The 15245-nt window shown below is 51.5% G+C and overlaps 1 protein-coding gene across 2 annotated transcripts in view; it reads right to left on the bottom strand.

The window, feature by feature from the left end:
* Positions 1 to 14896, bottom strand: part of CLTB (clathrin light chain B) — a 20652-nt gene extending 5756 nt beyond the window's left edge. Inside the window, exons 1-4 of one of the 2 annotated variants that reach the window (XM_049648648.1) lie at positions 14509 to 14896; positions 9165 to 9211; positions 678 to 795; positions 326 to 437 (exon numbers count right to left, since the gene is read on the bottom strand). In XM_049648648.1, coding sequence (XP_049504605.1) covers positions 326 to 437; positions 678 to 795; positions 9165 to 9211; positions 14509 to 14695 — 464 coding nt within the window. In that variant the 5' untranslated portion in view covers positions 14696 to 14896. The remainder of the gene's footprint in view (positions 1 to 325; positions 438 to 677; positions 796 to 9164; positions 9212 to 14508) is intronic. The other variant, XM_049648650.1, reaches the window with a different exon arrangement.
* Between the last annotated feature and the right edge of the window lie 349 nt (positions 14897 to 15245).

Below are 15245 nucleotides of genomic sequence, written 5' to 3'. Positions count from 1 at the left end.
CATGTCCCCACAGTCCCCTTGTATCCCCACAGTCCCCTCGTGTCCCCACAGCCCCCTCATATCCCCACAGTCCCCTCATGTACCCACAGTCCCCTCATGTACCCATAGTCCCCTCGTGTCCTCACAGACCCGTGTCCCCACAGTCCCTTCATGTCTCCACAGTCCCCTCATGTCCCCACAATCCCTTCATGTCCCCACAGTCCCCTCATGTCCCCACAGCCCCCTTATGTCCCCACAGTCCCCTCATGTCCCTATAGTCCCCTCAGATCCCCACGGCCTCCTCAAATTTCTATAGCTGCCCTCATGTGCCCATAGCTCCTCTCACCGGTTGTTGATCTTGTTCTTCTCGACTTGTTCACTCTGGCGCTGGTTCCACTCCTCCAGGTCCTTTTTGGCTTTCTCCCGCCACTCCTGTTCTGTCACCTTGGAGGCAGCATCTGCGATCCCAACAGGAGAATAAGTGGCAGCTTTCTTGTAAGAATGTGAGAGCACAGCTGCCCTGGCTGCTTCTCCCCTTGGCCCTTGGCAGGCAGCCTCAGGGCCCAACCTCACCCAATACCCATATTAAGGCAGTGCAGGGGGAAGGGGGTCCTCTATCCTAAGGATTCCCCACCCCCCACCATATCCCAAACAGTCAACCCAGCTGGAGCTGCTCCGAACCTCAGCCTGGCCCTTACCCAGTTCCTGCAGCCGTTTCCTCTGCTCCTCTCTCCACTTGCGGATGCTCTCAGGTTCCTGAGTCAGTCTGTCAGCCTGGGCAATCGCCGCATAGCCGTCTGCTGGACCGTTAGCCTCCTAGGGCACAAATACACAGCATGCACAGCTCGTGCACCTACCCCTTTGTCTCTGCTGCCTCACTGCCAAGACACCCCCTGCATCTGGATTTCCCAGCAGTCCCCAACAATCTCCCTCCTGCTGCCTCTGGTGACTATGACTAGACCCTGCCTCTATACTTGCTGTGCCCTTTGCCAGCAATCTTCCCACTGGGGGACCCTGGGAAAGTTACTCAGCCTCCCTGTGCCTCACTTTCCTCATCATGAAGAAGGCTCAGTAAGACTATCCACCTTAACACTGATGTAAGGTTGAAATCAGTTTTAAAATGTAAAGGATTTGGAGGAACCTAGGTGGCTCAATCGGTTGAGTGTCCAACTCTTGATTTCGGCTCAGGTCGTGATCTCATGGTTCGTGAGATCAAGCCCTGCATCAGGCTCTAAGAAAACAGTGTGGAGCCTGCTTGGGATTCTCTCTCTCCCTCTCTTTCTGCCCCTCCCCTGCGTTTGCCCTCTCTTTCTCTCTCTCTCTAATCAGTAAATATTTTAAGAATATATAGTAAAAAATGGAAAAGATTTTGAACACTTCTTGGCGCAGTGAGTCCCTTGTGTTACTATTATTAAAGTCTCTCTATTACAATCTTATTCACCCACTAGCACTTACACAGTCTGAAAAAAGTCTCACTTTATGTTTGCTTGTCCATTGTCTGCCTTCTCCATCAGAATGTCACCTTCGTGACAGTAGGGTCCTTGCCTAGCCTGCTCATCACCCTGTCCTCTGTGCCCAGCACAGTGCCTGACACACAGAAGATACTCAATTAGCATCTGCTAAGTGAACAGGCAGCGCTGAGATAGGCAGGATGGCCATGGCTAAGACTGCACAGTGGTATAAGCCTTGCTGGGCCTGTTTTTTCATCTGAAACTGAGAACAATAATAAAACTACTTCTAAGAGCTGTTGTGAGCATTTGACGTGACAGTATTTGTAAGACATTTAGAAGAGTGCCTGGGAGCGCCTGGGTGGCTCAGTCAGTTGAGTGCCTGACTCTTGATCTCAGTTCAGGTCATGATCTCATGGTTTTGTGAGTTTGAGCCCTGCATTGGGCTCTGCGCACTGACTGTGCCGAGCCTGCTTGGGATTCCCCCACTCTTCTTCTCTCTCTGCCCCTCCCTCACTTGCACTCTCTCTGTCTCTCTCAAAATAAATAAATAAACTTAAAAGAAGAAGAAGAAGAAGAGTGCCTGGCATGGGGTGATGGCTCAATGAATGGTAGAATTATCATAATTATCATAATTATTCATTCTCATTTTATAGGGGAGGAAATTGAGGCCAGGAAAGATGGCATGCTGTAGTGGCAGGCATCCAGGCTTCTGACTCCCAGGCCAGGGCTCTGCCCACTTCCCTGTGCTGCCTGCCTGAGCTAGGGACTCCCAAGTGCTGGGGCTGAGAGCTCAGCCCAGCAAGGATGTGGTTCCCCTCTGGTCTCGCAAAGCCAGAAACCTTTTCCAGTCCAGCCCCATCTCCTGCCTCCTCCTCTGGCACTCTGCTGGTCCTACACATTCCAGTCTGCACACACCCCACACAGTTCTGCAGCCCCGCCTCTGTCTCCTGCTTTAGCTGCAATTGTCTCCCCTCCCTTCTCCAGCTGATGAAATCTTGTTCCATCCCACGAGTTTCCAGCTCTGAAGTCACCAGCTCTGGGATATCCACCCCCTTGGCAGATTTCACACCCCTTCTTCTCTGTGCTCTATCATGGCCTTCACCTTCTACACAAGAGTCTCCCCGCTGAACCAGGAGGTCCTGGTGGGCAAAGCTGGACCTTATTTATAGCCTCTGGTTCCCTGTTCCATCCTTCCATCGCTCCCTGTGCTCTTCCTTCAAGCACTCATCAAAACTGTCAGGAACTTTGGTGTTTAATGTCTTCTGCCCACAAGACAGTGTCTGGGGCGCCCTCTGTCCAGGAGTGCTCCCCACTGTCCTTGGCACACATCAGTGCTCAATAAGCAGTGGCTGCATGGATAAATATCCCTGGAGCCTGATGTGCCCAGATCAGAGGAAGTGCTGGGTAAACGCTTGTCCAAAGGGGTGTGGGCAGCCAGGGTGAAGGAGCACACAGCGGGGAACAGGAGGGCTGCAGTCTCCAGCTGTCTGGGGGGAGAGGGAAGGGCAGGCCCAGAGCAGGGTATGTAGCCTGGCACCTCCCTGGGCTCAGGCCCAGCCTTGGGTGGGACAGTTGGAACACTGCCCTATTCCTCTTTCCAGCACAGCATTACACTTCAATTTAGACAGTCTCTCACCACACCCAAGGGCCCTAATCTGGAGAACACAAGTTGATCACTAATGCTGAGTGAGCCCCACCCTGCCCCCTTTGGAAAAAGACTGTCCTGAGGCCAGGCCACCAGGCCTCCTGCCCAATCTTACAGAATGTCCCATCTGCAGACAACTGCAGTTACTTTTGTGTATATGTGTTTATTCAGGTGCCGGGTTTCATGGTCCTCATGGCACTACTTGCCATCTGAAATGATTTGTTTGTTTACGTGTTTACAATCTGTCTCCCACCTGCCCCAATCAAGTAAGTGAGTCCCAAGCCTACCTCTGTAGAGTACCTAAAACAGGGAAGGCCCGCTGCAGGATTTCTAGAACATTCATTGAATGAATTATCATATGCTTGGGCTTGGGGACAGGGATGGAGAAGACAACCCATTCCCTTAGGGAGTCTGGCATGGAGAGTCCCTCACAAATGAGGACCATGGCTGGGCTATGCACTATAACACAGGTCAGGTAAAGAGAGGGGTCAAGAGAGGACACAGCCATTTTAGCCTGGGGGTATAGCAGGATGGGAAGAGACATGGAAAGGTCATTTCAGACCAGAGCCAACAGCGTTGAGGACCTTGTGGGGCCAGTGCCTTTGGGAAACTCTGGGTACATTGATGCTGCCAGGCATGGGAGGAGAAAGGGTGGGGGGTGTGGGCTGGAGAAGGGTCTCTTGAGCAGGAATTGTGTAACAGTGGTGTCCTTCAGGCCCACCATCTCCATAAAACCTGCCCTAAAATTAAGATTCCCAGGTTATAGTGCTTTAAAACTTACAGAGAAATCACAATTAAACAGTTCTCTTTGATCTTTACAACACTACACGATGGATTTTATGATCGGTGTTTTACAGGTAGAGAAATTCTAGCTCTAGAGTCCCAAGGTCACCCAGCTGGGAACTGGTGGAGCTGAGATTCCAACTGAATTCCTGGGTGTGTGTGAACTTACTGGCCACATAGCAGCAGGGACCAAAGTCACTTCTGTGTCACGTGATTTGTGACACGCTTACTCGGTCTCTCAGATAAGTCTACTTGCCCAAGATTAGAGACTACGCCCACTCCTCCAAGTGACCCCCCCCCCCGGCCCATCCCCCATCTCTCTCACACCCACACACCTGTCTGCAGCAGGCCCCAGGCTCCGGGCAAGGCCCACACAGACTGCCTCACCCTCTGTACTTTGCACACACTTTCCTATCAGCCAAGACCACCACATGCCCCCGGGCAGCCTGGAAACCCACCTCCAGCATCCCCTCTCTATTGTACTCCCTGATTCAGTGCAGCACCTGGCCTGGTTCAAGTCCCAGCTTTTCACAGCTGTCTAACTAGAGCAAGCTATTAAACCTCTCGGTGCATCCTCCTCTTGGTCTGTAAAATGGGAATAATGACAGAACCTACATCATAGGGGTGTCGGGAGGATGAAATGAGCTTACATGTAAAGCTCTTGGGTGATGCCTGACACACTGTTAAGAACTCAAAATCCTTGCTTTTTTTTTTTAATTTTTAAAAATTATTTTTTGAGAGAGAGACAGAGACAGAGAGTGAGCAGGAGAGGGGCAGAGAGAGAGGGAGACACAGAATCCGAAGCGAGCTCCAGGTTCTGAGCTGTCAGCACAGAGCCTGATGGAGGCCCAAACTCAGGAACCTTGAGATCATGATCTGAACCAAAGTCAGACGCTTAACCGACTGAGCCACCCAGGTGCCCCTTGGATTCCTAGCTCTTCATACCACCCCTGTATCTGAGCCTTACCATCCTGCACTAGCATCACTCCTCTCTGGGTCTCTGTCCTCCATTACAAGCAAGCTTCTTTGAAGAGGACAACAGCTGGTCGATTTGCCTTTACAAACGTCACCCCGAAGGGTACCTGGGTGGCTCAGTCGGTTAAACATCCAACCCTCGATCTTGCCTCGGGTCATGATCTCAGGGCTCACGGGTCCAAGCCCCGCATTGGGCTCTGCATTGACAGCGTGGAGCCTGTTTGGGATTCTCTCTCTCTCCTTCCTTCTCTGCCCCTCCTCTGCTCGCATGCACACACACACTCTCTCTCAAAATCAATAAACTTTCTTAAAAATATAAATAGATAATGAATGGGAGTGGCGACATCCCACTCGGAGTGTGAAGCAGGGCCCACATGGGATAACTGCCGTGGGCCCCTTGTAACCTGGAGAGGATGTGCATGTGTGGGGGCCAGCAGGGCTGTGTGGCTCACTGCTGGGGCCAAGCAGGCCCTGTGCATGCTGGCCCATGTTGCACCATGTCCAGGAAGAGCACCACAGTGCTGCCAGCACACTGAGTCCTGGGAAGTTGTTTACTGGCTCCTCTTCTCTGGCTGCTCTGTGGACTTATTTTCCCAACCCCTGCCAGTGAGCAGCGAGGTTGGGGGCCACAGCAGGGCTCCTCTTTAACCACTTGAGTGTCCCAGAGAGGAAATCGGGTCAGCTGCAGGCTGGCAGCTCAGGTGGGCTTCCCAGTGGCTGCAGGAATGCTCTGAGCACCCCCAAGCTCAACAGAGAAGGGGGCAAGAATGGCCAGGACCAAAAAGCAGGAAGCCATAGTCAGGGCCAGGCTTATCTTGGTCCAGTTGCCCAGCGCCCCTCTCCTGAGAGACCTCTCTGCTGGACATCACTATGAGAGCCTCCCCGGGTCAGGCTGGCCGAGGATGTGCTGTGACTCTGGAGACAGTCAGGAGGATGAAGCATATCCGTCTTTGGGATTGTCCATCTAAAGCTAAGCTAAGCTGAGCCATTGATTCCTCTAAGTAGCTCAAAGGGGGATGATGGCAGTGAATGGGGGGAGAGAGAGTTTGTGCAGGAGGGGGGAGTCCTGCAGGGACCTTCTATCCTGTCCCTGGCGGCGCTAGATGGAACTGGAATAGGTGTGGGCAGACTTATCCTTACGCCTTGAAGACCAGGTTTATAGCTGGACCCCCTTGTGGTCCGGAGGCTGCCAGGAAAGAATAAGAAATGTAGTAAGAAAGCTCTGCCCAGGACACTTGACAGTGTTGGGCATGTACAAGCAAGGCTTCCCCCTGTCCTCCTTCCACAGCACAAACCAGACCCTGGTCTATGCTCAATCCTCAAAAAGTCTGCATGGGCTTTCTACCTAAGATTCGGGGGCTGCAGCCAGCCAGTTCCAGCACAAGGGGGTGGGACAAAGGGCACCAGATCAGGGGCAGGAGATCTAGGAGAACAGTTTTGCCACTAGGTTCCTGAGTGACTCATCTCATCCATGACCCCTCCCCTCTCCGTAATGGTTCTAGAATGGCATGGAGTGAAATGATTTACACATAAACACACCTGGATTATTAGCAGTGAGAATAAGAGTTCCCATTGGGACAGGGAAGGAGCCCTGGGGTTCCCTATGGGGAATAGAAAGTAAGTCTGGGGGGCCAGGAAAGGAGAAGACCTCAAGATCCTAACCTATAGAAAGGGAAAATTATCTTTTTTTTAATTTAATTTAATTTTCTTTCAATGTTTATTTACTTTTGAGAGACAGAGCATGAGTGGGGGAGGGGCAGAGTGAGAGGGAGACACAGAATCTGAAGCAGGCTCCAGGCTCTGAGCTGTCAACACAGAGCCCAATGCAGGGCTCGAACCCACAAACTGTGAGATCATGACCTGAGCCAAAGTCAGACGCTTAACTGAATGACCCACCCAGGTGCCCCTAAGCATTGGCATTTCTTTATTAAAAAAAAAAAAAATTTTAATGTTTATTTATTTTTGAAGGAGAGAGACAGACAGAGTGTGAGTGGGGGAGGGGCAGAGAGAGAGGGAGACACAGAATCCGAAGCAGGCTCCAGGCTCTGAGCTGTCAGCACAGAGCCTGTCTCGGGGCTCGAACTCATGGACTGCAAGATCATGACCTGAGCCAAAGTCAGACGCTTAACTGACTGAGCCACCCAGGCACCCCGAAAGGGAAAATTATCTTGCTCATAGTGTTCTAAGTATTTCTGTGGTCCTAAGTATATCTCCAGCTCCAGGTCCACTTTAGGACACAGACCTTTTGGGTCAAGTGAAGTCCTTTTGAGTGTGCCCAGGACAGGGGCCGCCTGAACTCTATGACCTACCAAACTGTACAGGAATAAATGCTGCTTACTTGGAGCTCTCAGGCCGGAAGGGACACAAAGTTCCTAAAGTCCTAGAGCCTGACTTTTCTAGCTCGCCGATAGTTGAGTAATTTTCCAGAAATGGGACTTGGCTAGGTTCCTTGTGTAAGGTACCAGCCCATCCCTCTTACATAAGAAAGTATTGTTTATTCCCCACTGAGGATTTGGGAGGTTAGCTCTTCAATAGGGTGGGGCTCAGGAGATCCTGAAGCTGCAGCCCCAGGGGTCAAGGCTCTTTGACCCAGCCAGTGAGAATTAAGCCTCATCCAGCAAAGACTTTACCTCAACTAAGCATGGGTGGGGAGGGACTGTTGCAACTGTGGGGGTCCTGGGGATGCCATTTGTGGTCCAAGTTCTCCCAGTCTACGGACTCTTAAACCGATTTGTGTACAAATGAGGGGAGGCAGTAGGCAAGTACAGAGGGCAGTCTAACTAGAAAAAGGTGGTGTGTGTGTGTGTGTGTGTGTGTGTGTGTGTGTTATAAGACTACTATGAGGAATTTTAAAACAATCCAGTGAAAGTGAAAGCCTTTTTCTTATCTCACGCCCAACCTTGGGACTAACCACTGTTAAGCATTGTTAACAGTTGGTACACATCCTTTCAGATATTCTGTGCAAACAGATTTCTACAGTAAAAACCTGGACCATACTGTGCATATTATTCTGCAACGGGCTTTTCCACTTAATATATTGTGGGCCTCTTTTCATGTCAATACAGAAAGCTCTGATTGCTCTTTTAAACAACAGCACGGTTTTCCAGTTTACCTACTCAGTCCTTTGATGCTGGACACTCAGGTTGTTTCCAGTTTGTTTTTTTTTTTTTTTTTTTTAACTTTTTATTTGAGTGTAGTTGACATACAATGTTACATTAGTTTCAGGTGTACAATTTAGGAATTCAACTTACGTATATGTTATGCTATGCTCACCATATAGTTTGTCTGCTCTTATAAACAGTCCTGCAGGGGCACCTGGGTAGCTCAGTCAGTTAAGCATCCGACTTTGGCTCAGGTCATGATCTCACAGTTCGTGGGTTCAAACCCCATGTCGGGCTCTGTGTTGGATTCTGTGTCTTCCTCTTTCTCTGCCCCTCCCTCACTCATGCTCTGTCTCTGTCTCTGTTCTCTGTCTTTCTCTCTCAAAAAATAAATAAACATTAAAAAAATAAATAATCGTGCAAACATCTGGGAGTATGGGAGTCCTTGTCCAATTCTTTCCTTAGGGAAATTTTTTTTTTAATTTTTTTAATGTTTATTTATGTTTTGAGAGAGAGAGAGGCAGAGTGTGAGCGGGAGAGGGGCAGAGAGACAGGGAGACACAGAATCTGAAACAGGCTCCAGGGTCTGAGCCGTCAGCACAGAGCCCGACATGGGGCTCGAACCCACAGACCGTGAGATCATGACCTGAGCCGAAGTCAGATGCTTAACTGACTGAGCCACCCAGGCACCCCTCCTTAGGGAAAATTCTAAGAAGTAGAATCAGTGGATCAAAGATCTGCCCACTTAAAATGCTCAGACATGTTAGAGATGGTCAGTTCAACCTCCCATCCATGGTACACATGTGTGCAGGGCCCAGTGTGCATCTGTGCCACTGTGGGCCACTTTATCTCTCTCTCCCTGATGGACATCACCATGGGCAACCTGAGGCCACGCACCATCAATCCCTGTCTCTAGTGGTTCTGATTCTTCACTCCCTTCCCCTACACAATGGGAAGGGGGGAAGGGAGGGAGGAAGGAAGGAAGGAAGGAAGGAAGGAAGGAAGAAAGGAAGGAAGGGAAGGAGGGAGGGAGGGAGGGAGGGAGGGAGGAAGGAAGGAAGGAAGGAAGGAAGAAAACATGTCAAAACCCTCATCTATATTCCCCATCCCAATGCATCAGACATAATGACCAGAATAACTTGCAGCCTTAATCCTTCTGATGATGGGACCATAAGTTTTTGAGACCCAGGCTGTTGGTCCCTACCACGACTAACACAGAATCTTGCTTACCTGAAACACATCTCCATTGATGGTGGTCCCCATGTCCTCAGAACCAGCTAGAAAGAGAACAAAGAAATGGCATTATTCATAGCTCAGCTTAAAGCAAGCACAGAATGGTTCTACATTAGCTCCCTGAGCCATCCTCTGCCTATGCCCATGTGTGTGTTAACACCCCCTCCCCACGTAGACATACTGGATGCATAAATAAGTTGGGCTCCATCCATGACTGTTCACAAATCCTTCTCACAGCCATTATCACATTTGATTGTCACCACAACTTTGTGATGACGCTATCAACCCATTTTACAGATACTCAAACTGAGGCCCAGAGAGGCTTATGATTGCCAAGAGCCACCCAGCCAGTAATAGCCCCTCACCTACCTGAGATGACTTCACCCTCGGCCATGGCTAGGAATGGCCTGATTGCCTGTGGAGCCTGTGCTTGGTGAGGAGATAGAGGTGCTGTAGGCTCAGGGCGGTGTCTGTGAGAGCTAAGGAAGAGGGGCCCAGCGTGTCCCTGCCTGTCCCTGCGATGCCTTGAGCAACTGCTCCACCTGGAAGAGCAGGAACTGCAGCCCCCACCAGGCAGCACCTGGCCTATTTTTCCTCCTTCCACTCCTCCCAAAAGGATTTTCTTTTGCCCTCAACAATGACTCCTCCTGGTCCCTTTCCCTGACAGCTGATTAGTCACAAATTCCTGTGGCTTTTGCTGCAACAGTGACCCTCAAATTTGCCCTCTGCCCTCTGCCCCTTGTCCGCTCTATCTGCCCTGTTAGTGGCAAACACCTAGAGGGCCATACTTGTGTCCTTTCTCCTCCCCACTGTCTTCTCCAGAGGTGGGCACAGTAAGAGTTCAGAGACGTGTGTTAAATAAACACGAATAAAACATATCAGAAAAAGAATGGATGGCTTTTGTCCACTCACAGGCCTCCCTGACTCCAGTGTCACACTCTCCCAACCCTCTTTCAAACCATCTGTCAGGGTTGATGTTTTGTAAAGCATACACTTACCTATGTCACTCTTCTGATTAAAAATATAATAAAAACAAACCAGAAAAAATATCCACCTCTCATGAACTGCAGTGGCCTGTAGGGCCTGCTCCTGCCTTTGGGACTGTTCCCTCTGCCTGGAAGGGCTTCCTACCCATAGCCACACAGGCTGTTCCCTTATCTCTCTTCAGCCTCTGCCCAAATGTTGTCTTATTAGAGGCCTTCCCTGACCACCCCGGACATTTACCCCTCTGGCACCGCTCCCTCCTGCCCCTGCAGTATTTCTCTACTTACCCCTCAGCCTGATAGGCTTTTTTGTGCATGTGCCTATTATGTACCTTCCCCACTTGAATGGACCCTCATGAGGGCAGGGACTTTGTTTTGTCCACTGCTGGGACCCAGCATCTAACACAGTGTGTGGCGGGGCGTCTGGGTGACTCGGTCGGTTAAGCGTCCAACTTCAGCTCAGGTCATGATCTCGCGGGTTTGTGAGTTCAAGCCCCGCATCGGGCTCTGTGCTGACAGCTCGGAGTCTGAAGCTTGCTTCAGAATCTATGCCTCCCTCTCTCTCTGCCCCTCTCCCGCTCAGGCTCTGTCTCTGTCTCAAAAATAAATAAACACTAAAAAAATAATAATAAATAAAAATAAATAAAATAAAATAAAACTGTGCCTGGCACATACTAGAGGCTCAATAAATATTTGTTGAATGAGTACGTCAAACCTCAGACCATAGTACGTGAGAATCTCTACATTCTGGCCCTGCCCACTTACTTCCCTGCCTCACTTCCCACCAGTCCCTCTCACGAAACCTATTCTGGTTTCCTCCTTCTCCAAACACAGCAGTCTGCACCCCATGCCTTTCTTCCTGCTTCTCTCTCTAAAGAATGCTCTCTGGAGCCATTCTCCAAGGCCCAGCTCACAAGTCACCTCCTTTGGGAAGCCCTCTATCACTTCCCCTACTTCCCTAGACACTGATGGAAGGTTCCAGCTCTGGGATATCACAGAATATTGTATAGCATCCCCCACACTCTTATGCAGTTATTTGTGACCTTCCAAGGGTCATGCACTCCCTTCTCAAGCCAGTCTCTGTATCGTGTTCAGCTCCTAAGGGTTCCTGCACAGAATGGGTGAACAGTTGAGCAGCGAGTGCCAGCTAAATGGAAGGTGAATTGCTCTTTTGGGCCCACTGCTACCTGCAAGGTCTGCCTAAGGCATCTCAGAAACTGTGATGCCTCCTGCCAAAGAGCCACAGGAGGCCACACCAGCTTCCCACAGACAGACAAGTACCCCTTTACCAGCCAGCTAGCTTACAGTTCCTGTAAGCAGGAACCACAGTGATTTCAGCCTGGGGACTGAAGGGAGGGATACTTAACCTTATGGAAATAATCCCTGGTTGATATACATTATAATTGACTATTTTCAAACAGTGATTGCTTCTGACCAACTATGTCAGCTGTCATTCCTACCCATTCAGCTAGGGCTTCTCCTATGTAGGTGGCCTCATCCCTCAGTCAGCAGGGAGCTGATGGAGTTTTAGTGGCAGCATCTTCTGTGTAGGGGCTTCTCCTGGGACATCTCCTCTACCAGGGCCTAATGCTATCAGGGTACATTCATGATTATGTCAGTCTGTACACTTGGCCTTTCTGGAGGCCCCACCCCACTCTGACCAGACCAGTCTCAGGTCCCTGGTCCACAGTCCTTGTGCCTACCTTGGCCTTTCAAAAGTCTCTGCCTCAGTTTCTCAGTCCCCTGACTGCTCCTCTGGAGATGAAATTTCAGGCTCTTCGAGAATCCACACACACCCACACACAGAATTGAGTATCTGTTCCCATAATGCTTTCTGATTATTGCACATTTATAATCATATGTCCATAGTCAGAGGCCTGCAGACTAGAAGCGCAGCAGATATGAGTCCCACAGATAACCCTGTGGGTGTTGCTTCCCTCAGATTCCTGACCCCTTTTGGAACAAGGGCAGACAGGGTCCAGAACATTCCTGGGAGCTTACTGAGGCCCAGCAGGGGAAATAGGCTTGCCAGGAACTGACTGGGCAAGTCAGGGGCAGAGCCAGGCCAGGGCTCAGAAATCTGGGTGTGAAAATGTAAACCTTCTGGGGCCCTACCCAAGGCTGATGAATGGAAACAAAGTGTCCATTGCTCAGGCTGGCCACAGATCCAGCCCCAGAGGAGAGGCTCAATGTGGCTGAGGCGCAGGCCTACATCGGATACCTCTTTCCCCAGGGGTAACAGGGAGTCCAACGGCAGGGCAGTCAGCACAGTGGCAACATCTAAGAGAACAGCCACAGAAGTGTTGATTGGTGGCAGCTCCGGAAGCCAGCTTCCTCCAGCTCCCAACAGGCCAAGGCACTTTTTCTCCATCCTATCCTAGCTTCTGGCACTATCGCTGGTTAGGAAAGATTACTTGCTCAGCACCATCTAGGCCTAGGAAGGTCAGATCAACTCCATGCTGTCTGGCCACCTACTGAGCCATCATCCCATATTACCTCCCTGATCTTCAGGTCCCACTTAGGAGGGCAGCTGAACATTTGCAGCTTCAGCAAGTATGAGTCTGGAAGGCCTTCAGAGGGCCATGTCTCTGCTTTTCTCCCTGCTACCTCCAGTCTGGGGTCAAACTGTACCCCACTCCTGCCACAAAGGGAACCTCTCATCCAGGCTGTAAGCCCCTGGAGCCCCACTGTCCTGGGATAGGCCACAACCTGCTCAACTCCCAGATGCCTCTGGCTGTCCTTAGCCTAGTTTCTACCTGCCCTTCTCTCTCAGAGGGTTCTGATAACAGCTCTTCTCAGCAGGGCCTCCCGCAGGCCAAGCCAGATTGAAAAAACTGGTGGTTTCAAGGAGGAGGTGTGGACTAATGAATACTGGTGCATGACTATAGGCAGGCATTTCCTAGGAGTTCCCTGGAATGTGTGAGCATCCATGATGAGGTGCTAGGAGCTGCTGTTTGAGAAGACTCCACTCTTGGCCTGGCTGGGTCACAAAGCCACCCCTCCATCCCATTACCTCCTAGGGTGACGGCCACATCATTTGAAAGAGTGTGGGGCCCAAAGTTGGGAGGGTTAGGATCAATTCTCAGATCTGTCACTCATGGCTGTGAGACTTTGGGCAAGACACTCAGGCTCTCTGGGCCTCCAGTTTCTTAGATGTTACAAAAGGCTTGTTTCATTTCTTTTATCAATGGGGTACTGAGATGCTTCAAGCTCCTACAGCCACAGAAACTGTCCTATTCATTTCTATATCCCCAGTGGTCCTGGCACACAGTAGGCACTCAGTAAAGGTTGAATAAAAACAAATATGACGATAAGGAACATTTTTTTTTTTAATTATGTAAGCTACCACTGATTCCAACAGGCCCATAAACCCCAACCAAAATGAAAACATTAACAAGAAGCACAGGCTGTTTTGGAGGCACCCATGAAGGTATCTACTTTTTAGTTAAATATTTTAAGAAACTGTTCTTTCCAGCCAGAACCAGAACAGGAGTATCATTGATAAACACGCTATCAAAGGGACCAGACCCTGGACCCTGATTCTAAAGCTAACCACAGTAGCCCTGGACCACCATGGAAAACCATTAATAGACAGTTAGAAACCCCCAGGAGGCTAGCACCACATCTGACTGAAGCCCTTTGTGCCCCTACCCCCACCTTGGTGTCTAACTCAGAGCCAGGCATATGGAAGACAGTGTGGTCAGGTGGAGAGGGCTTAGAGTCTGACAGAAACAGGTTTAAATCCTCACTGCCACTTACTAGTTGTTTCAGTGGTGTACCTTTTGAGCCTCAGTTTTGCCATCTCTGAAATGGGTTTAATAATGCATAGGAAATGACTAAATGTAAGTAAAGTGGCTAACCCAGTGGCTGCAGGATGGCAGGTGGTCCCCAGGAGAGGTTTGTGAGTTCTTGGTGCACTGAGCGTCCTCTGCTTTTGCCAGCTGTAGGCAAGAGCTAGGACTGAGGAGCTGGGAGGTCTGTGGTTCTGCCCACACCTGCAGGGCTTAGCTGGGAGTCTGGGACAACCAGCCAAGGGGGGAGGTTCAGAAGGGACTCTCAGGGCCAGGTTATGTTGGATTCCAGAGCCAGGCAGTGGTGGAGCTGGCCCTGGGATGAAATGTCATGACAAATTCCTGTCCGTGGAGCCACCAGGTCCACAGCCGCCAGGCAGGGCCTCAGAATCCAATAAGATTCCTCCCCATATCTACCAGGTCCCTCTCAACCCTAGGCCTGCTCCTGGCTGGCCACAGCAGGCCCTTTTCTCTCCACCGCAGGGCCCGGAGGCCGGGTCTGCGAGGCCAGGTACCCGGGTGCGAGCCCCAGGCGTCCCCAGTTCCCGGGCCCCTATACTGACTCACCCCCACTCGCAGGTCCCAGCTGGGAGAGGGCCGCATGGCTGCCGGCAGGTGCCCCGAAGCCCTCGTCATTCTCTATGCCCGCGATCTCACTCTCCTGCTGGGCCAGGAAGGCAGCAGCCGGGTCCTCCTCCGCCGCCTCGGGCGCCCCGCTCTCCGACGACGAGAAGAAGCCAAAGTCATCAGCCATTTTCCCCGCGTCTCTGCTGAAGCGTCCGCCTGGCGCTCGGCTCTGCCCGGCGCGTGCCCGGCGCTGCGCCCGGCGGCCGCGACACTGTCACCCGAGCCGCCCGGGAGCCGGCCTCGGCTGGGACTGGCTCGGCGCGGCGCGGCGGCCCCGCACTTCCTCTCCGCCACCGGGCCCGGCTCGCCTGTCACTGCAGCTGCAGGCGGGAGGAGCCGGGACGGGAATGCGGTGATGTCACCGGCCGTGGGAGGGGGCCCGCAGCGCGGCCGGAGGTCGCCTCGCAGCGGCCACAGGAGGGCGGCAGCAGGACGGTGGTGCAGCCCCAGGGGCCAGGAGGCCCCGGCAGCGCTCCCGCTCCCGGCTGGCATTGCTCTTTGCGGGGACACCAGGACGAGGCACAGGACAGGCCCGGCCGGTCTAGAAGCAAGCGGACCGGGCAAAGCGGCCGGGGTATGAACAGCTCCGACCGCCAGAGTTTGCATCGCCCGGCTGGGCCCCTACTTAGGGACCTGGCCCCTTAAATGTTCTTCAGTATGAACTGGTCTGAGAAAGA

This window comes from Panthera uncia (genome assembly GCF_023721935.1).
Source record: "Panthera uncia isolate 11264 chromosome A1 unlocalized genomic scaffold, Puncia_PCG_1.0 HiC_scaffold_17, whole genome shotgun sequence".
In the NCBI taxonomy this organism is placed as follows: Eukaryota; Metazoa; Chordata; class Mammalia; order Carnivora; family Felidae; genus Panthera; species Panthera uncia.
This window is presented reverse-complemented; position numbering and strand designations above follow the sequence as displayed.